Below are 24,671 nucleotides of genomic sequence, written 5' to 3' on the forward strand. Positions count from 1 at the left end.
TATTCACATATTATAGTGTATTTTATCACGCTAGACTACCTGCCTCTTTTATAGTTTTATTTGTACATAATGATATCGTTAGGTAGGCACATCGATTATGTAACGATGATGTTATATTGTGATTTGAAATTTTAGGATCCCACGCGGACATAGTATAATAAGATTACTATTACGGTTTTTATCGTACCTATATCAAATAGGTATATGAATATTTTATTTTTTTCATCATCACCTATACATTCACGTGAATTAAAATTAATTATAGTAAATGCGAAATTTGTCGAGGAACCTCTACAAAAAGTAAAAACGCATTTCATTGATTTGGTTCAGTAAAGCGACTACCTATAATAATATGTTTTGTTGACTATTTCCCACAGTACTATCTAATCGACAGTATGTTTGTACCTTTGTACATCCAATTAAATTATAAATAGGAAATTAAAAAAATAGTATTATTTATTTATTCAAACGATTAAATAGAGTGTTTAGAATTAGATTCATACCTGTCACCTTCGACCTATCTACTTCCACTAATGAACCATGATGAATTATATAACATATAATTTTGGATTAGGTAGCATTAAATAGTATTCATCTAAAATACACTTTCTAAAGAGTTACTTAACTGTTAAGAAATTAGCATCTCACAAAACAAATTAATTTAATATTATAAATTTTTATATGAGCATAGGCTATTGCACGAATGTTAAATATTATTTAATTATAGTAATAACTAATTACCTAATTATTATTAACATTCAGAGAATCAAAATAAATTGTAGAGAACATTTTAAGAAATTTTAAATTTATGAATTATATTCATATTTACGGGGTTACATACACCTAATTTGTACAAGCAGGTACCATTATATTATATTAATCCTCCATACCTGCAACCTGCAGTCTTTAAATGGGTTAGATTTAAATTTTACCTCCAACGAAAACAATAGGTGTATAATGTATATTAAATTATTAACTACATCATAAACATAAATGTATTTATTTTGTAGGTATCTATATTTAATTATATAGTACCTATACTTTGTTACATATTCAATGATAAATAGGTAATGATAACTATTAATTGATAGGTATCCTGTCAGTGTAAATACGAGTACTTTTGTAGCACAAGTGCGCAACAATGAAATTATAATTTCTAACTATACAATATATGGAGCATGTGTGTTTCTTTGAAGAAGTACAATGACAGTTATTTAAAAATTGAAAATAAATACCAGTTGTGAAATGTGTTTCAAGAATACTCATACATTATATTATGGACTCAATGAAACTAAGAAAAATGTAAATAGAATAGGATTAGCCTTTTATAGGTACCTATACTTATGAATTTTAATCCCAATGATATTAATCATTAAAAATATTTTTACCCATACCTAGATTAAATAAGTTATAAGTAAATGCGTATAAAAACAGTATTAAAAAGTCTACATAAATCATATTATTACCGTTATATTACCTATAATATATGATATGCACAATAATTATAATAACCTATAATTTTACATTATACCTTTACAGGAGGTACTTTAGTTAGGCGAACAATACAAATAAAAAAAGTGTAGATGCTACCTTACCTTACATACTTCGTCTACCAATGGTTGTCTTGGGGGGGGGGACGCGGGGGGGGGCTGAGTACCTCAACTAATTTTTTGGATATGCTAGCGTACCCCTACTTCTTTTTTAGAGGGGAACGCATGGGACGGATTGTAATGTAAACTTTTAACTTACCTATTAATTAAAATTAAATACAAAATATTGTATTTGAAAATGTGAATTGTAATTTTATTGTATAAATATTGTATATCTTATTTTAATATATAGTAAACCTTAAGTTACATGGTTACACCTTACACCAAATAAATTATGATTTATATGTTATGATTCATTGATACGTGTTTCTTAATAATTTATTATGCTTCTTAAGCGACCATAAAGGGTGGTGTGGGGCAACCCCCCACCACCATGGTTATGTAAGTTTTATTAAAATGCTAGAGACGCTACATTTTAAAAGTAGCTAGAGTACCTCTACTACTTTATTTCCAAGTCAACCACTGTCGCCTACTATGATAAAAATTCAAATTTTTACGAATATTGTTTACAGTTTATAATTGTTTTTACTTTATAGTTAATACAATAATAGAGATTTTGAAATGTGACTTTAGTACTATTATATGTTTTATTCTAAGCCATCCTTTTCAAAAATATTTTCATACGCATCATAATCTGTCCATCTAGGTGTCTATTATTCGATGAAAATGCGTCGCAGCTATTCTGTTCACTTTGTTTTTCTGAGAAATTGTATTTTTACCTCAGTACATTTTTTCTTCACTTTACATATGAATAAGGGCATCGAGAAAATATAATAACAAATTATACTTGTAAATATATTTAGTTTGTTTACAAGTATATCTGATGTATTATTCACCTATTATTATAATATTATCTGTAATTATCCTTTTTGTTATTTTTTAAAATTGTTTGTAATTTTGTATGGGTCTATTGTTTGTAAAATATATATAGGTAGGTATGTAACCAAATAAATCCTCTTCAAATGTGTGACGACCGCCGTTTTACCGTTAGGAATACCTTAACATACGTTCGGTTATTTCCAACTATGAACTATTAGGTTAGTTATTTTAATTTTGATATGTTAACATTTTCAGAAAAAATATCAGATAAATAATTTACGTTAGAAAAGAAGGAGGGGTCTATTTAAAAAACAGAAATTTGTGTATTATATACATTCTCCTCAGGCCACACTTCTTAAATACTTAGTACTAAAAGTATTATCTTTAAGTACCTAGGTATATTTAAAAATTCTAAAAATCAGAATTTGAATAACTGCATAATTGAAAAAAGGGCGTGAACATGCTTGGTGAATCATTCTGTATACTAACTATATTCTACTGATCTTATAAATATATATCAATATCACACATTATGTTTTACTACATAGGTAGTAAAGTGTAAAGCCGTAGTAAATTAAAATAATATAATACATATTTAAGTCAATATTGAATAAAATTATCCTAATCTCAAAACACGAAATATGATTCAGTATCATAACTCATAAATCATAATATTATGTACTATTAATATTTTCCATATTTAGGTAATAAAATGTTATTCACTGGCGATGACAGTTCAAATTGGGTATTTTAATAAATTTGTGTGCTCACGAGTCCGATTATGACGAATATAAATGTCTCTTAAGTCTTGATATTATTTAGTATGCAGGCTATATTAATTTTTTTAATTAGACAAAATTGCTCCTGCATGTCCTTAAGTGATTTGAACATCACAAGTGAGAAGATTATAATGGATGAATATATTTTTTGAAATTATTTGTAATGATTTATAAATACTTTTCGTTTGAAAATACCTACAGCTTTCACCTTGTAGGTTTGTTTCATTTGAAACATATGCAGGACTGTAGGAGAGGATTATATTATTTAGTTCGAGAAAGATTGATTATAATGTTCGTATAAGTGCAAATGTGTACGACTGACTGAATGACTGAAACCAAATTGGGACTTTGTAGACTTAAGTACCGTAGTACCGTACCTAGTTTATTAAATAAGATTAATTCTTAGTAATGAACGTAATAAACTGTTGAGAATTTATTTTTGTTTATTTGTGGTAGGTACCACATCTTCCCACATGTCATATTATAGTCTCTTATCTAATGTATTACATAATGACTAATTATATTAATTTAAGTTAGGCTGAGTCGGTTGAGGTCATAGAGATTTTATAGTTCCTCAACAGAGTCATTCATTTAATCCAGAGGTCGGCAACCTTTTTGATGTCAAGTGTCAAAAAACAAATATTACATTTTTTTTAGGGGCCACAATTTGAATATCTAAATTTCAATATATTTTAAACAAAAATGTATAGTCACAACAAATTTAGTTTATTTTAGTTCACAATTGTTAAGTTTATTGACTTAATAAGGTACCTATAATGACTACAAAAAAAATAAAGTTTCGCAGTTTCTATTCCATTTTCTATTCAATTTCCGTTCTTTATTTTTATAAAAGCTATAAATTTTATTCGGGCCACATAAAATTACAAGAGAGTTACATGTGGTTGCCGACCACTAATTTAATCGATATGAATAAATACAATTTTTTTTAAATATTCTGTTTTAATGTACTTTTATTTTTCAAGTACCTAATATTATACTTCAATTATAATATTTTGGTAATCAATATAGACACTTTTCAGTTGTTACTTAGTTGTAAGGCACTTACTAGAAATAATATTGTATAATATTATACTTCCTACTATACATTTTAGTTTAATTTGTATTTTGTAGTTCTTATCTATAAAGATACCAATTTTTCTTAGTGTTTCACTACTCTGAGCTATCAAATATTTTTGTCCATTCAGAAAAGAACAAATGCATTAAATTTAATCTCGTTGTAAACTGGATTAAGACGATGAGCAATGATGAGAAATAATGTTATCAGTAGGTAAGTACATATGAATTATACAGCGCTGTATATTTAATCAAATTATATCTCTATGTGCGTATATAAAAAAAGCATATGCAATAAGCGCAGTGAGCATTAACGATGTAAATTTAATTTATTAAATTGAAATATTATGCATATTTTTAAAAGTCGGGATATTTCTTTTGATAGTTGAGCAAAGATTAGTTAATTCGTTGTAAAAATTGTTATTTTTCATGTATTGAAAGAATCGAGTACCTAGTTATGTCCACATATATATTGAATTAAATAATTATATATAATGTATTATTAAATTTCGGAATTTAAAACATGCAGTTGAAACGATATATATATGTTTTCGTATTTTACTTAGAATAATTTTTACCAATTTATCAATTATCAATATACCATAATATAGGATATATAGATATATCGTTGATAATGTAGTAAGTCATATTGTCACGTAATAATAATAAGAGTTTTCGTGTTCAGCCCTTCTAAACAATACGAAATAAATAAAACTATATAATATACCTAAATACAGATGATGTAGAATACATGTTTTCCACGTGCCTACATTATTTCATCTATACAGCATAATATATTATAAACTATTTTATTTGTTAATTTATACTATTTATAATGATAAATTATAGTAATATTTGCTATGAATAATAACCCTCAATAGTCAAATATACACAAATAAACATTACACAGTTATTTAAATAAGTATTCCAATGGCATGAATAAAATATCTTTTTACCCTGTATACAACTATAGTAAATATTCGGAACAGTTTATTATACCAGTCATAATGTTAGGCTAAATATGGTTTTATGAGTACTGATATTATATATTATGTGTGCCTATAGTGTTGAGTGTAATTATCATAATACTTGTGGGTATTGATTGGCTGTATACTACAAAATAATGGCTAACTTTAATGGGCATAAATTGTTCTTTCTTCTTTCAAAACAGAAAGATCATGAATATTTTTCTTCATATATCACTTTAAAAATTACACCAGTCTGTCGTAACGTGATATTATCGTTTTTATTGGTACTCAAATCGTTTTTCCTCAAACAATTTTTCAAATCGTTTCCATAACTGTGTACGACGAATAAACTATTCGCAAAACTTAATATGATATTTTTTTCAGAAATCTGATCTTATAAATACCTACATATAGACAATTAGTGTTATTCTCAATGCTGTTTGGTTTTATTCAATTAAGATGATCTAAATACCTTTCTAATATTTTACTAAGGTAAAAAATTGAGGGTTTCGACTATATATTTGAAGGAATTTAAATAATTTTCAGGGATCAATCGACTATGTATGTATACGTTATGAAAAAACCTACCTATAAATATTATGTTTAGTTTGAGATTAGGCTTACGCTATTATTATGTATAATACATTAATTTGTATTAAGACTTCGCTGTATAGTGATAGCATAGCCAAATATCGTATAGGTATATTTAGGAGAGAGCGAAACATGAGTATGTAGTAGGTAAATGTTGTCACCTGTATTGTTCTTCTTGTTGACGATGAATCTAGTTAGACTCGACTGACGGATCATGGCCGTGGACTTGATGACAAACTTGTGGGCATGTGAAGTGTGCGACGCCCCTGGGTCGGTGGCTCGGGATACACGAGTCTTTCCTCCTGGCGGCGCGTCCGTTGGCCGCCATAAACCCACTACTTCGGTGTGACGCATCTTGTGTTTGTCACGTGGTCACAGAAACCTGTAAAAATATGCACATTGATGATTATAAATCATATAATACTAGATAGTTGCATGATGAGGTACAAACTAAAAATGAAGATACTCGCATTAACAATGTTGCACCTATATGGTTATATGGATTGTTGGTCGTGGTTACCTTTAAACTTTTATAATCCGATTTTGCTATAGGTATGTAGATATAGGTGCCTATTGGAATTTTAGTCATTTGTGACTGAAAATATGTATGTTGTATTAAAATAAATAATTATTTTAAACATTTGTAAAATATTGAAAAAATATCGGTGTCCGAACCCCTTGGACCCTCCTCAGATATATAGCTTTGCCTACTATATTAAAGATTTATGACCAATACACTAACGGCTATATGATAATAATAATACTAGGTAGTCGCCTTTAAAATTGTTAGTATGTCTTTTTAATTTTTTTTTTTACTTATCATCAAAAGTTCAGAACTCAAATACATTTATAATTTATTAGATAAATGGTAAATATAAGACGTATTATACAAAATATATGGATGGTGAATTTTTGCTCATAAAATTTCAAATTTTATACGTTCAACGAATTATATGATTGTCTTATAATAAACTTTGATTATATTTGAAGATATTTTTTTTTCATTTCCTAATTTTTCTTTATAAATCGTAAAGGGCCGTGGCAGCAGTAGAATCATCAGCTTATTTGTTGTAAAGACCATTAATCCCTCACTTAATTTAATTAAGTGCCCTAATATCTGTTTACATGTAGTATTATTTAGCACTTATATTAACATCTTATGTTTTTGTCGTTTTAATACTTATCTGTATGGACTGCATGTCAAAATTACAAATATTATTTATTTTACCATTGACACAATACTATTTATTTGTTTAGCTTTCGTGGTTTATACCTATATGAACATAAAGAGAATGTCACATATTTTATCGTCTAATTGAAGTGTGATGTGCAATAACAATAATGAAATAATATAAATCTTGGTTATGGTAGGTATGCAATTTGTGTAAATTGCAATGTATACCTTAAAATAGGATTGGACATAATATGTTGTATATTATACGATGTTGACTAAATATGCATTCCAGCAGGATATTGTGAACTGTATTTATATAAGCTTAGTACGTCAAGGAAGGTTTTATAAATTACTCTTATTTATAGGTGTGACTATGAGTGTGACCTACTTGTCCAATATGACAAATGCAATGACAAAATACAGAACTATAAGATCGTAAATAAGATGTGATAAAACATGCTTTCTACGAATAGGGTACGGCAAGGTCTCCTATAGGTGTCGAGGGAAATTTATCAATGCTATTTATGAATGATTTATAATTGCCTTTAATTATTTATAAATTCTCAGAATGTATTTGATTAATTTAAAAAAAGTAAGTTCATAGTATTCAAAAAACAGTATCAAAAGTTAAATTAATTGTATTGATATTTCACATTTATTGTGTTTTGAAATTTTCACAAATTTAATACATTGTACGAATGTTTAATAATTTTAAAAGGTTTATCGTATTAGTTAACGATAGATAGTTGAAATAAACACTTGAACGCATAAATGTTTTCTAAATTGCCTATCATTTACGCCTAAATTGTCAAGTTTTGTTTAACAATTAATTGATAATATTCAATACGAAGTATAGATTCATAGGTGTGCGCAGGCAGGATATCAGGTTAGGCGTAGACACGCGGCAAACATTTTTTTCCTGATATTGTTACTAATGTACCTACCACAGATAAAATAAATTGAAACTTTCGTATAATCATTAACATTAAATCATAGTGTGTACCTACTTGTAATTAAAATCAATAATAAATGGGATACAATAATAACTGTAATATAATATTTCATGAATATGGTGAATTTCAAAATATTATGTATTATTTATATGTCGTTACGACCAAAAAATAATATTTTGTTGATAATAATTGGAAGACATACTTATTCTTTGAATAATTGTCAATCAGTCAGTCTTTTTAGTTAAATCTAGAATAATAAGTATGTGTCCATATTGAAAAAAAAAATTAGGTATGTAAAGACGTATTTCTTAATGCAATTTTACTCAAATCACTGTCTATAATTAGCTCATGGAATATATTATGGTAAGCATAAGTACCTACATATATTAAAGCGAATGATATAGTGATTCGAATCAATCACTTATAGACGTTATGATAAAATAATAGGTTGTATACACAAGCATCTACTAATATGTACGTAATACAAAATTTTAACCATAATTAAGTTTTAGTCATCTTTATAGTATTATTGTATTATTATCTATATTGTTCAAATGGACCCTTCTTAAATAAATAAAATATTAAAGGTAGGTACTTTTTGTATAAAATTAAAAATTAACAGAAATTTACAGGTACTTACTTTAAAATATTTAAGATACTGAAACTGATAATTCTACAATACGATAAATAAGCACATTGTTTATTTTGATACAATTATTATTATTATTATTATTATTTAAGTGATACCATCGATGTTGATGTTTATTATTTCATCTAGGTAGTTGGTTATGTTTGTTCGATTCTGGTATCGTATATACAATTTTATTGAATAAATTGACGATTGTAAATTGTTGTAACCGTTGTAGACACATCGACCTCAACATAACTCGCACAGCCAATTTGAGAATACCAATTTATATATTATTATTTTTTAAAGCCATACAATTTAAAAGCTTTTCAAAGTAATAAAATGTTAGTATGTAAAATTGTACGTGGTTAATATGAATTGTATGTGTTCTCAATTAATGCATTTTGTTGTCAACTTCTATGGACACCAAATGTGTTACATTAAGATTAAGAAGATAGATTTTGGAATATTCATAGTGTAACACGCATCTAACACGTCATATATATTCAATAAAGGTAGTATCATATTACGATTGTACTTTTTATTTTAAATTAAATCATAACAATAATATATAATATAATATTATTATTATAATAAGGAAAAATATTTTGTATATATCAAATGAATTATGGGTTTCAGTGCAAAAAAATAATAATTTTTCACTATGCAAATAAAAATATATATCTGTAGTATACTGTCTACGGCAGTTATATATACTTTATTTATGGTTTGTTATATTTTTAAATAATATAGGTACCTTTTATTTATATTTTTTGCACCTAAATATATATTAAATATTAAGAATGCTTTTGAAGTGTGTTAATAGAGCTTAAATTTGAACACAATATGCTGTATTATAGTTAAATAAATATGTTGTTATATGAGTGGATTAAATATTTATTATTGGAACAAAATAAATGTTTTTTTATTTTTTTATTCGATATAGGTATAAAATGTATGCACGATACCATAGAGTTAACGGCACTATGGTTATGAAAATTTTTTAAGAAAATAATGAAAACATACTTGATAAATAAATTAAATATTTAAAATATATTGTTGTAGAATACGACATTATGATTTAATTCCTTTTCATTGTTCGTGCAAGATGTATATATAACCGTAGACGGCTACCTACATAGGTATTACACATTTCTCTTGTAATCCAATAATATATATATATATAGAACATCTAAATGTACATTGTAGGAAATTGTTATGGCTTTAATCTCACTATGTATCTTTATAATATAGAACTTGCTGTATTTTGTTATAAGTTCTGGTCAAAATGAATAGGTATAAAACGTACCGAGAATAATAACAACCACTATATTGTTTTGTTCATTTCTATTTTAAACTATCCAATATAAAACTATAAAATCATTTGTAATATAATGTATAATGTAAAATAAATAAAAATAAAAATAAAGTATTTATTATACTGTATATTTATTTTGTACAATGTATTTATAACACAAAATATATATATATATATTTTTTAATTTTAATAATTGATTTATATGTTTTATTCGATTAAAATAAACTTTCATAACATTTTATGAATGTATTTAAAATTTAAATAGATATTAAGTTTTTGACATTTATTATTTCATACATGATTGATACATTTGTTAGATTCTTGTGTAGTCATTTTAAAAAAATATTAAAAATTGTCTAGATTTTATAAAAGAGAATGTTACTTAGATACAATTTAGGTATATTAATGTCATATCTATTATAATATTATGTAAAATTTGCAGAATATCCGTCAACCTAAGATTAAAACCACGGATATCACAAGATATACTACTTGAACCCAAAGAAAACACCTCAGATTCAGATACGGATCTAGACATATAATTTAACTAAATTTAGTAAAAACTTGTAAAAACTTGTAAATACTATGTAAACACATAATCGTAATTGTAAATTTATAATATTGTAAAAATACTTGGTGTATTGACACAATTAAATTAATAAATAAAAAAAATAAATAGTTTTATGTAAAATCACCTCTTGACGTGTAATAAACAATAATAATAATTACTATTATATTTCTTTGCTGACGTTCGTTCAGATTTCGTAATATGCTCGAAATCATTAGGGAAGTCAAAACAATAATTTATTAGTAAAAATTAAAGGAATGATTGTTTTCAATTTTTGATGCCATTCATCGTGAATCGTGATTAATATTTTATCAAAATAATTAATTTTGCTGGTTTTTTACAGACACAAATCAATAAAATATTTTAAAATATCTACATGATAGTGAATGGATGAAGTACATATATTACACACAATAGGAGTGAATTAATAGTACCCAACAAACTTACTTGCAGAATATTATACGTAATGCATACCTATAGTATAATATAAATATTTTTAGACGATTTTAAGAATTTTATGTTTAAATTTGATTAAGCCTTGTATTATTTAAAATTATTTATTACGTATACATTTTGTTTATGTATGTTTAGTATATTGTATATACCTACCTAAGTAATAATCGACATGGGTTTTGGTTACCAACCTTCAAATCGTTAGATTTGGAATTAAACTAATTTAATTGTATGTAACACTAAGCGGACAATCACTGCAGATATAATATTGTAATATTTATACAATCAAATGATGTTACTAATATTTGGCATAATGGTAGTTAGTATATAGACAAAGTTATCCAGTAAATCGTAGTGAGGTAAGATTACGCAGTATACATATGACAATATTTATCTAGGAACAAGTGTTAAATTTGGACTATATTAATGAAACAGTATAGTGTAAAGTATTATCATCGTAAAATATTAGTGTGGCTTCAAATTCTCTATAGAAGTTAGAACTTTAGGAGATAGGTATTTTAAGCATATACCAATAATTTTTACCACATTCATACCCTTAACAGTATAATATGGGAAGTATTAAAATCAAATTTATTATTTATATTATTGTACTATCAATAGTAGATTATGATTCAAAAACCATAAAAAGTAAAATAATACCTTTTGCTCCAAATTTTTGCTCGAAGAGATGCAGAAGTGTTGAACAGATATTATTGTTATTATATTTATAACCATTCGTGATGAATATGAAATGTTTTTAGTTGATCAATTATCTAAAGATTTTGTTTTGGAAAAATATTCGGTTTATCGATATCTACCAGAAAATAAATTCCCAAGGATTCTAAGCATCTAAAACAGTGGCTTTTGTTGTTAGAGAGAAACATGACATTAGGCTTGTACATATATTGCTTAAGTGTAAGCAAATAAAATTAAACATATTTGGTATAAAGATAAATTATGATAATGAATAACATATTATATTTTGTTTCATGAAAACTCGCAATTATTAATTACTTTAATGGAGAAAGTTTAGTAGTATTTATTGGGATAGGGCATCGGGATACAGTTTATAAATACGAAAACAAAATAAATATATTGCCAAAACCCATCAATTATTCTATAGAACGACCGAGAAATATCGTATAGCCAGTACTATATTTTAGATTTTGAGTGGAGCAATAAATATTTAGATTTTACAATGATACGTTTTTTTTTAAATTTTAAATTAATTTCTTTTCGTACCTATCTGCCATCAACTTTTGGAGCAGAAAAAATGATTTTCGATATCAGTATCTCTTCTGATAGAAAAGTGAATCAAATTGGTTCATTCAGAAGGTCAAAATTGAAAGTTCACAGTAATTTTGAATTTGTCGGGGAAAAAAATATATATTTGTAAAAAGAAATTATGAAAATTAATTCGTATGTGTATAAATTAAAATTGAAAAATCTCTATTTGTATTGTTCATGGCATTATTTTGACCACTCGGATCCCTTACTTATAGTTCTGGGCTATGACTAGTGCTATATGCGCCTATGTTGGAGGTTCGACTATATTTATTATATAGTGGTAAATTGGTCCATAGTGGAAATAATTCGACACCTTTGCTTGAAAAACTTCACTGTTAGTTAACATTAACATTTAAAAAATATTTAGACTAATTTTAAGGTATACATTTATATTTTATACCGTATTACTGGTTATATAATAAATTTCTATACCTAATAGCAATATAAATGTATACGAATATAATATACTGAGTAGCTAGGTAGTATATAAAAAAGGTTGACGGTTTGTCACTCAGAATCGTTTTTTTGTGTATAATGATTTATCATTGAATTCAAATTTAACACATCCATTACATTGCCCTATTTATTGACAAGTTAATCTCGACACCTATACGTCTATACAGCAGAGTGATATCTATTTAGCACTTGCCCACTTTAAAAAAATATATATACAGTATATGACCATTGCTATTATTAAAGAAAAATTTGATTATAAAAATGTTCAACAAAATATAAAAAAATTAAGCTTTTCGTTTTAGTAATATTTATTTTTTCACAATAGGCCACACGACACATTTTTTACTATACATTTTCATATTAACGATTTATTAAATTATAAATCAGGCTTAATACTATTTCGAAAACCCTAATAAATTAATGTACTATAGTTGGTTTACTATGAATTATCTGTATTTATTTGGTCTTAAAACGTTTACCTTATTGCGCTTAAGTGTTTAACATAATATGCTATGTATTTAATATTAATGTACAAACATTCTCGTACTTAATGAGATTAATTAAACAACGATATATGAGTGTAATTCCTCTCTATTTAATAACTACTATTTAAAGGGGGTTTATAGCGTTGAATGCCTAATGGACCTATTAGTTTGTGTATGTATACATGTATGTCATACTATGGAAATAGTACCTAATTAATCAATAATTATCAAATTATATTTATAAATATAAATCGCGTTAATGGATCAATATAATAAGTAATAATAATGATAAAGCAATTTGTATCGTAGTGTTGTACTTGTTGTACTAAAATTGTCAATAAAATGGATAGTTATATGAAATTGAATTAATATTGTTGTACGGATAAATTTATATTTAATGTATGATAATACTATTAAAGTATTATGATAGGTATATCTATTGTCATAACGTGTTCTTCCTTTGAATATTTTACTAAATGTTTTCGTAAGCTGTAAATTAGGGCCTTAGACCTATAGTTTATATACATAATAAATATAATAAATGCGAATTGGACAATGCATGATTTAGTAGATAAGTAGTGACTTTTTAAAAATAAACAAATTAAAATAATTGAAAATTATAAATAGTAAACAAATTATCATTTTTTTTTTTTTATTCGAGTGATAGATACAGCCATACAGGTCAATGTTATGTAGTTTGAGTTGAAGATTAACAATTATAATAATGACATAAAACACACCTATATAGTATAGGTAATACTGTAATAGTGTATATTATTAATAAAGTACATAATACTAAATAATATCTAAAATTTTGTTAAAAATACTAAAAAAATGTACTCTTTGGCAAGTATAATATTATGTAAAGATTATGTTATAATCTTGGTAACGACTGACGGTGGTCAAACGTTCATTAGAAATGATCGTTAAAAGTTGAAAATTTTTGCAGCCTTGTTTTATAAATTGTATTAGAATAGTTATTTTTAGCGTTCTGAATTGTCTTCAAAAGCAACGCTGCATCATTAAATTATTCAACTATATATAACAATAGTGCGCCATCAACTTGTGATCTACCAGAATAGCGGAATAGTAATAATAAATAATTATTGCTTTTTTAACCGTAGTTAGTAATGTCACAATATACATGCCAGTTTCATATTAAAGTGTGGGTAAAGGTTATCTCTTGGAATTGTTCAAAATGTATGTTTCAAATAATAACTATTAAGTTCAATAATAGAGTCGTGAGAACAACTGTGCAAGAAAAAAATAAAAAATAGGGACTTAATGGGACGTGGGGTGAACAAAAAGTATAATGATCAACGATAAGAGTTTTTTTTTACTCAGTGGGTAGTGAGTTTCTAACTTGTTAGGATAAGTATAACCTTGTTATTGGAAACGAACAAAGCGTCATCCAATTTTTGTAATTATAAAACAAAAATAAAATGTACGAGCATGTTGACAACTTTAAAAATGGGCGTTAATTTTCAATCGTTATCATCGTATGAAATATAACTGTCTTAAACCGATACTAATTTTGTTTGAGAACCGCAGCTGTAGAATTAAATCCAAAAATTAGGCAAACGTAACTTTATACCTATTAATAATTAAGGAAGATCTAAACTTATGTTTAGAAACTGAAAAAAGGAAATATAAATTAAAATGCTCCAAACATCAATAATAGTTCCTTATATAAAAAATCGACAGTTTGTTTTAAAAACTTTTATATACAATGATACACATTTTGTATTCGGAATGTTATGTTTTAAATCATAAAGAAAAATGTAGTTATGACTTTATAAAAAAATAATTCATTTTACGTGAGACTAAAATCCCTAAATCTACTTTGGTACCAATATTAGTTATACGTTTGATAGTATGATAGCTCTTTAGTGATATTGGGACAAAAAATACTCATGATTTGTATATATATATATATATATATGCATGTATTACATTTTACCGAAAAAATTAACAAATTTAATTGGTTTATTAATAAAATCATTCAATTATGATAATTAGTTGAGGAATAAAGTTTTTTTTAATGTATACTAAATGTGTTAAACAATTTATATCAGCGACTGCTAAAAATACAACTATACAAATAACTTAAGAACATAAAATACCCAACAAAATAATTTGATACTTCATTTTTTTCATATTCATAAAAATGAAGCAATGCATCATGATGATATTATAAAATTGATTCTGGACAAAGCTAATAAAAAAATTATATTTTAAAAGATATAATTTTTTGGAATTTTTTATATAGGTTAGAGAAATAAATTGTAGATCATTATTTATACTTTTATTATTTTGACAAACAGTGAAAAATACAACTGTACAGTTGTGTCATGTAAATACATATTTCGTGTACCCTGATATTTAAAACTGTATATTTAGGGAGATATAACTATCTAAAAAATAAATTTTTCATTTAATTGATTTCAATAAAACATCATTCTGTTGATTATTGATTTTTTATCATGAATATCAATGGTTTCCTGTTTTTTATATAGACAAAATAACAGGTATCATTATCATTGTAACTTCGTTTAATATCAATATTATAAATTGTTTTGTAATTAAATGGCGAGTTTTATCGGGAGAGAAAATATTTACTTTCAAAGCAAAACCAAAGAAATTATTCTATTTTTAAAATAATTATATTTGATAAGCGAAGAAAAAACTAATTTTCATAAAATTGTCTGTAAAGTTTAGTCATAAATGTTATCGTTATTTTGTCTTGTTCGGAGTTCGATTTAAACATTAATAATGGAGCAAAAAAGTTTTCGAAGTCAGTAATATTTTATACTTTTGATTAATTAATTATACTGTATATTGTCAATTTGTTATTACATATAATAAAAATATAGTATAATAGATGATTGATTTTGTCATCTTAACCATGAACTAAATACCGTTAAAAAAAATTTTCTTAAAGTGAAATTATATGTTTTACTCATTTTGATGTACCATATGAAAAATCATTTTTAAATGAGATTTTTGTTTTTGGCACCAAAATTCGGTATTTTAATATAATTGATATATAAATTAGTTCAGCCATGTTTATGTCAAAACTAAGGTCGTTTCATTGAAAAATACTAAATATATTTATAATATTTTAAAATATTTAACTTAGGTATGATAAATTATTAGCCACACTTGTAAAATATATTATAAGATGTATTAAATGATTTGAGAATTTATCATATACATTTTATATCAACTATTGAGCTTTAAGTTTAGATAGACATTTTGAGAAAAATAAATTATTATTATTATTCATTTTTTAATTTTTATTCATTCTTCGAGAAGATGAGTCCCATTGAACCGTGTTATGTAATATTTGGTGTAAATTTCTTATTTTTTTCTTTGATTTGTATTGCCAAATCTACTAGGTACAGGTTTTTGAACAGTAAATCGATTAGTGATTTTAATAATGTTGGTAAAAATGGACGAATTAAAGAATTATACTTGAATAAAATTGAATAATATGGATTTAACTTATAAATATTGATCAACATTGAATAGTAAGTTTTTCATTTAAATAATTATTTTGACTTAAAATATTAATAGTAGGTAAGTATAAAATGTATATAATATTTATTCATCTTACATCTCGTGAAAAGTGCATAATTGGATAAGATTCAGTTGTTATTTTTAGATTAGTGCGAAAATATTTTGCAGTTAAAATATAAAAAAAATAAATATATGTATAACTGTATGTGCCAACTAGGTATGTTAATATTAAAATTTAAATGATAGATCAAAGTTCATCTTTTAAGTTAATGAGAAAAATTAAACATAGTTTTTATATATTATCATATAATATTATGAAAATAATTATATATTAAACAAATGGTTCAAAACATTTATAATAGGTACTATACACATAGTTAACTCTAAAATTGGCGAACTTCCGTAAAATCCAGAGTTGGGTTATAAGACATAGTAAACGGACAGTAATTAATTGCAATACTTAATCTTAATTAATTTTTAATTTTCATATTATTGTGTAGCATATAACGTCGCGCTATTAACTTATATTGGACGATTTATCAAGCATACTCTGCATCTACAGACTTCTATTTTCAAATTTAGATTTCGCTAGGTACTGTAAGTTATTTAGCGAATAATTTTTCTGAAAATTTTCTGATATATTAATCAAAATTCAAACGAGTAGTTTTTGATTTATTTAAAATTGTCTTTTAAACATAATGGGTTTGGAAAAATAAAAAGGGCTATGGCGATTTTAAAATGTAGTTTAATAATTCATATTAATCTATCAACATACTGCATCTTGTGAAAAAATGTTTTTAATCATTAGTACTTATAAAGATTTTAATAACTGAGAAATCACTCAGTTGCAAATTAATCATTTACAGGAAAAAAAAAATGGGGGTAAGCGTGCTTGGTGAATCACTCTGTGTATATTTATATTTATTATACTTATACGCTCGCGCAAAACACATGTTGTTATTATTGATCGAGAAGTGATTATGTTATATATATAAAAATACCTGAATTCATCCGAGTCATTATATTTTATGTTGTGTTTACGAGACAACTACGGTGATAGGCAACTATGGTCATCGTGTGAAGCTGCGATTTTTTAGGTATCTCAATGTTGCGTGCGACTCTTTTCATAAACCATTATATCTTTTTTATTTTATTTTTGTGCATCACCACTTGGAGGCCATGTACCATGAACCTAATAACACAGACTCACTCGTATAAGACTTATAAGCGAGCAATGCGTGCACAGACGAAATATAAAACGTGTTCGTATCACACGTCGTAGTATTTTCAACGCAATACATTATAGGTAGAGACATATAAAAGAATACTTACGACTTACCTATAACGTCATTGCAAAAGTGTAGTACAATCGAACGATGACGTATAATATTATTAAATCACCTAACCAAAATTGTACGCGTGTAGTGTATAGTTTGGAACTCCGGTCGGCGCGGCGGCCGTAAAAATATTATTATTTATTATTATCATTTCGATTATTCCGATTGTATGTCACCGCGAAGGCTCTGCACAGAGTATATACGTTTTATTACAATGCTATTACATGTTTGTATATTATATTATATTGTCGGGATTGTCGAGGTCTGCCAGAGATTGTACATATTATTATTATATATATAGATGACTACAGCGGTTGTAGTTACTGTGAATAGTTTATAGCTGCACGGAGCAGTAAGGCTATGTAGTTATTGGTAAACAGTAGTGACCATCCGGCTATCGTGTATTGTACGCGTGTGTGTATATATGCATATACGTATGTACATGCATATATATATATACATATACATGCATACATAGACACGCTACGCAATGTCACTCGAGATTGAAAACTAAAAAAAAAAACCACCGACACTTATTTAATGGTTAAATCATTACCCCATACAAGGAAATTCAATATAAAAACTTTAAAACACCCGTAAACGTCAAACGCCGTTAAATAAATCGAAAAAATAAAGTACATTTTTACAACCTGCACAGGAGTCAACTCCGTGTATCGCCGATATCGTATGAAAAATTGAATATTATATTATATGTTATTCAACGTCAGCATAATTTCGTTTTATATTGTATAGGCATACATCAATAACATTTATTATTATTTTAAGCGCATCTTGTTTCCACTATTTCGGTTTGTGCCAAACGTTCATATTTGACACGGTGACCTGCCCGAGTTCGGAGTTTCTATAAAATCCTAGAACAGCGTTTATTTTATATAGGTAGTGTAAAATATTGATATTTCATACGTAGAATGGATTACGAAGCGTACACGGATGATTTAATTTGCTGTACATTTCGTTTTTGACATTTTAGGACGACTATAATAATTAATAACGCACTTTACAAAATACGTAAATAGATACCTAAGTACAATATTATGTTTTATGTGATTTTTCACAGTGATTACTATTTGAAATGTGCCCTTTTTATGAGACGTTGCATGAAATCACTTTGCACGGAAATGCATGAGTTATTGAAAAGTTTAGCCTATGTGAATAATTGTCTGCATGATGTGTATCCAAAATTGCAAAATTGAAATTTACAAAATACCTATTATAAGTATATTATTACTATTATTACTATTATTGATTATATTATGTTTTTGAAAACTATTATTATTGTCTACACAATATATTATGATGTATATTCATTTATTTAAAGAAAAGCTTGAGCTGCCTATTATATAGTTGTGAGATGAAACTACATAAAAGTTTCAATGTATTTTATAGTGCCGTATACCTCTTTTTTTCGGATAGTACACTCAATATAATAATTACAATTAATAATTTTAAACTATTAAAATGTCTTTTTATTATATTTAAAACAAAAACACAGAGAACGATTTACGATTTCTTAACGAAACACCACAAACATAGTCTCGTACCAGACCAGCAGTCACTGTCTCAATACCGTGGTGTTTTCATTTTTGAATATATTTTTACAGGGTGCTGCCTCAGCTTATTTGCTTCATTGGTATATTATTAAGAAATTGGTATTGTCTTTACTTTTTTATAATTTAATTTAATTTAATTTAATTTGTGTGTGTGTGCGTGCACTAAACTAGTTGGTGCATACAATAATATACTAAAATATCTGTGCACCTTATCACATTTGTCAGTGCGGAGTTTTTTTTGTAATTAAAAATATATTGGATAATAATATAACACCTATATATTATATAATTCATTAAACGTTATACGAGGAAGTGTGATAAAAATAAGTCAAATAAGTATATTTTACTAATAATATATAGATTTAAAGATAAATTAAATGAAATCCTTGTACGCATAATATTTTTTTGATAAAGTCACCATAGAATTTTATAAAAAGTATGAGCTCACATTTTTTACTTTCAAATATTTTACTTTTATATAAAACATTTTATTATGATACGAGTACCTACAATAATTCTGTACAGCGTATACGATATATTATAAATATCGCGGGTATTTAATAGCTGTCTAGGGTGATAAGTTTGTTATGGTTTAATTTAATTAATCTCCTGTATCATATTTTATGTTATCAACTGATTAAATTCGATCTTAGTTGTTTACGATTTCATTAAATTTATATCGGGGTGATATTTTTTTCTCGTTGAAACATTCTTGTCGAATCAATTCAATATATTATAAAAAGAATGTACATTTTATTTGAAATTCTAAACCTTAGAAAATTCAACCATCCTTCAGACAAAATCGAGCGTTCGTAAATTCCTTCGTATTTAAATAATAAAAAAACAATCGTAAATTCCATCATATCTGTAACGAAATAATGTTGGAAATGTGTATATTTACTCATATTGGGGAGCATCATAATAATTTTGAGTGTAAGGTATACTCGTAGATAAGTATATATAATTTCCATCATATAACCTACTTAATAATACAAAATAAAATCGAAAAGATACTTTTCCACAGTTGCAGCGTTATCACAATAATATTATAAAATATTTAACGATTTATTTAAGTCGTTAAATAATGAAATCGTTAGGGTTGCATAATATATTATTGTGATGACGCTGCTAAATTATTTTCAGGGATAGACTAGGTATAAATTGACATTTATATTATTTATGTTAGGATTGTAATAGGTTCTCGTCACCACCTGCAGCAGTCATCCCTTGAAATATAACTACTGCAGCAGTGCAGCAGGTCATCTAGACATAACGACGACAATGCAGCTGCTGCAGCCGACTGGCGTGTCGCCAATACTATCGACCAGAAACACATTTTCCAATCGGCAATCAACATATAATATGACAATGCAACTATACAGTAAAAAATGCCGCTTTGTCAAATGAAAGTGGCCGAGAAATGTCGAGATTGACAAAAAAAAAAGAGAAATACATTTCCAAATCAACGTGTAGGTACACGAATAATATTAAATTGTTGACAATACGTTGATCAGAGAAGTTGTATTGCTTACACAGAGCTTCCTCTGCTATCGGGTTTAACAAGAAAAAAAGACAACGTTGATCTGTTGCGGAAGTCCGTCTTAATATATCACATAGAACAGTGTTTATCGACCATAAGGCTGCGAATAATTTTGAAAGGGTCTCCAACAAATTAAAATGTAACTAATATTAAGTTTTTTATTGATATAAGTGTAAAAAAAAAAAATGAAGAGTAATAGTTTCTTTTATAGTCATTATGCCAGTCATAGCAATAGAAAAAACTAAGGGTGCTAAGGAGGGTGGGTAATCCCCATTGAACATTATTTTCAAAAAAGGTCACAAAAAAAGTTGAGAACCACATATAGAACATGCGTATACAATAATATAGTGTAAGTGTAGGCCCAGATTTTTGTCATGAATTAATTATTCTAAGCGTGCGTCCAAATTATTCCCACGAGTATACTCGTTATAACGAATGAAAATCTTTCTACTTCCTTTTCGTCCATTAAAATATGTACATAGGTCGGCTGTTTGGGGGGGGGGGGGTAATAGGTTACCATCATCACGTGCAGCAGTTAGTCATCCCTTGAAATATAAATATATAATATTACTGCAGCAGGTCATCTATACGGCAGTATAATATATATATATGATATTACGATGGCGCTGAAATGGTTATATATTCTTCGGTAGAGAGTATACGACTACAATGCAGCTGTAGAAGTCAAGTGTCGTGCCGTAAATCATTGAAAAGGGCCTCGAAATATCGAGATCAGAAACATTGTTGTAGGTAAATGAAAAACACTACATTATAGATGACATTGATCCGTCGCAGATGTCCATCTTAGTATATTATCATATTATTATAGATAGAAACACTACACGCATTTATATAATAGGGTCAGCCTAGATTTTTGTCACGAGTTAATATTGTTCTAAGCTCGCGTCCAGATTATTACCAAATGTAACGAATGAGAATCCACGACAACAAAATATTATATGATCGACAGTTTGGGGATAGGTTATATACCCTCATCAACTGCAGCAGTAAGTTTATCCCTTGAAACATAATTTTGCATTATCAGCAAGTCATCTACCGACTGCATAATATTATACGATATGATGGCGGTGCGATGTCAACATTCTTCGGCAATGAGTATGTGATAAGTACGCAACGATGATCAAGTTTCAGTCAAGTGTCGTCGAATCTTCAAAGGGAAAGTGCCGAGACTGTCGACCAGGAACACACATTTCCGAACACAATTAGTGTACACGAATAATATTTCAATATTTTAGACGACGTTGATCCGTCGTACACGTTCGTTTCCTCCGCAAATACAACTACGCACAAGTCAAATAAGCTTTTTATACAGATAATATTATATATATATATATATATATAAAGTATCATTCCAGATTTTTGTCATGAGTTAATTGTTCTGATTGAGCGTCTAAAATATTACTTCTACTACCTATAAACAAGGAATGAAAATCTTTCCGCCACCCGTCGTACAACGTTAGATGTTATAAAATAATATCATATGTTGTTATTAGCAGTAAAGCCCTCTAAAGACTAGGATAGAGTGTATAGACAAAACGTATGATAATAGAAATTATCCATCTGAATAACACAACCTTATAATTTTATGATTTAGTCTAGACATTTGTTGTTATTAAACTTTTCTATGATTATGTAACATATTTAAAAAAAAATGATCTTATCCCAATGGCCACGCTGCCGAGGGTCTTTTCTTTAATAATAATAATAAAAAAAAAAAATAGTAATTATAATTCTTTTTATAGATTATAAAAATAATTATAGCCAATTTTATGATTCGAAAAATATAAGAATTTAATCTTTTGTGATACTATATCGTTTAGTATAAACGGCGTAAATAAATTTGTCACTGATAGTCGTCGTTCTAATAAGCAGACGAAGCTTATGATGGGAAATGATTTTATGTGACTTTCGAACCTTTAAAGAAACGAAAACAATTATTGAAAATTAAATTATGTATAAACATATAAAAATTGAAACCGGAAACAAAAAAACATAATTTGATGGTTCCGGTCTTCCGGATGACTCTGCTTATAATATATATGTATTCCTTTATATATAATATATGCATATATAAACTATGTTCTAATGAATTTCAAAAACAATAACGCATTGTACAACTAAGATTGATGGGTAGAACACGATTGCGTACGTTTGGCCTTTTTGGCAACACGATTGCGTATGTTTGTAGATGGGTTAAAAGTACCTTTCAGAAAAAAAAAATAAACACGATTGCGTATGAAATTTTATGCAACGTTGATAATAAATAAAATGAGATTAACTTAATAATATAAAGAAATTAATAAATAAATAAATCTTCAATTATTATTTTAATAAAATTATCGTAAATAAATAAAAAAATATGTGAAAAAGGACGTTGCATCAACGTAACCGTTCTATTTACTTAATCCATACATTTACAACTTACTTGATAATTCGATTGACAAAAAAATATAATTTCATAAAATAAGACCGATTTTAATTCAAAAATCCAAAAAAAAGCACTAAAAATTAAAAAAATCATTTTTATTTCATTCATAAATAATCCAACGTTAATAATGTCTTTTCTATTTTTTTATTACAATATTATCTAAATTAAAAAAGAAAAAACAAGTACCTATATTTTAATTTATATTTAATATACTTTTTTTAAGTTAAAATTTTATTTTTCGGGCTTTGAGCTCAGCTTAATCAATGGTTAAATATTAAATGACTAATATATAATATATATATATATATATTAATATATATTAATATATATATATTTCATAAAATGTTATTTTACAATATTAATTAATATAAAATAAGTATTTCTACTAAAATTTCAAAAATTACAAATACATTTCAACGGGCCCACCGGCCATAAAGTATTTGGGCCCCTGTACTCAAGGTCCATCAGACCCCCTTGTGGGGGGCTCTGTATACCGGTATGAAAATTGGCAACAACGCTTAAAACTTCGTACGCAATCGTGTAGTTAAAAAACAGGTAAAATCGTACGGAATCGTGTTGCTTAAAAAGGTATCACCGATAACGAACGTACGCAATCGTGTTTTACCCGGATTGATGTATTAATAGACAAAATCACCTTCATTAAACATTTTGTACAATCTTGAATCATCAACAACAATTTTTCAATTATACCACTAAGAAGTTTGTTATTTCAAGTTGATTTTAATCAACAATTTCAACAATATTACAATTGTACTATAATCAATAATAAATTTCAGGTGATATTTTATTAAAAAAGTATTTAAAAATAGTATGATGTATATTCAACAATTAGTCGATTCTGTAATTGGTGTCAGTTATCAAAAACAGCGAAATTATTTTCTGTTCAACTGACCCAGTGTCACATATAGTTACAACTTTCGTTAAAAGTTTAAAAGGGAAATAGATTAATTTATTTGCATAATGAACAAAGTATATAAAAGGTTAGTTTATAAAAGAAAATTGTTTGGATATGGGATGAGGATAGATACATTAATTACATTAATTAATTCAATAACTAGTGTGCTTATAATA

General features: G+C 26.7%; 1 protein-coding gene across 1 annotated transcript in view; it reads right to left on the reverse strand.

The window, feature by feature from the left end:
- tws (protein phosphatase 2 regulatory subunit tws) overlaps nucleotides 1-24,671 on the reverse strand; it is a 79,646-nt gene that overhangs the window by 5,998 nt on the left and 48,977 nt on the right. Inside the window, exon 3 of the mRNA XM_089229886.1 lies at nucleotides 6,003-6,223. Coding sequence (XP_089086012.1) covers nucleotides 6,003-6,195 — 193 coding nt within the window. The 5' untranslated portion in view covers nucleotides 6,196-6,223. The remainder of the gene's footprint in view (nucleotides 1-6,002; nucleotides 6,224-24,671) is intronic.

Source organism: Diuraphis noxia, unplaced genomic scaffold, assembly GCF_037042655.1.
Source record: "Diuraphis noxia isolate RWA-SAM2 unplaced genomic scaffold, SU_Dnox_SAM2 contig0005, whole genome shotgun sequence".
Lineage (NCBI taxonomy): Eukaryota > Metazoa > Arthropoda > Insecta > Hemiptera > Aphididae > Diuraphis > Diuraphis noxia.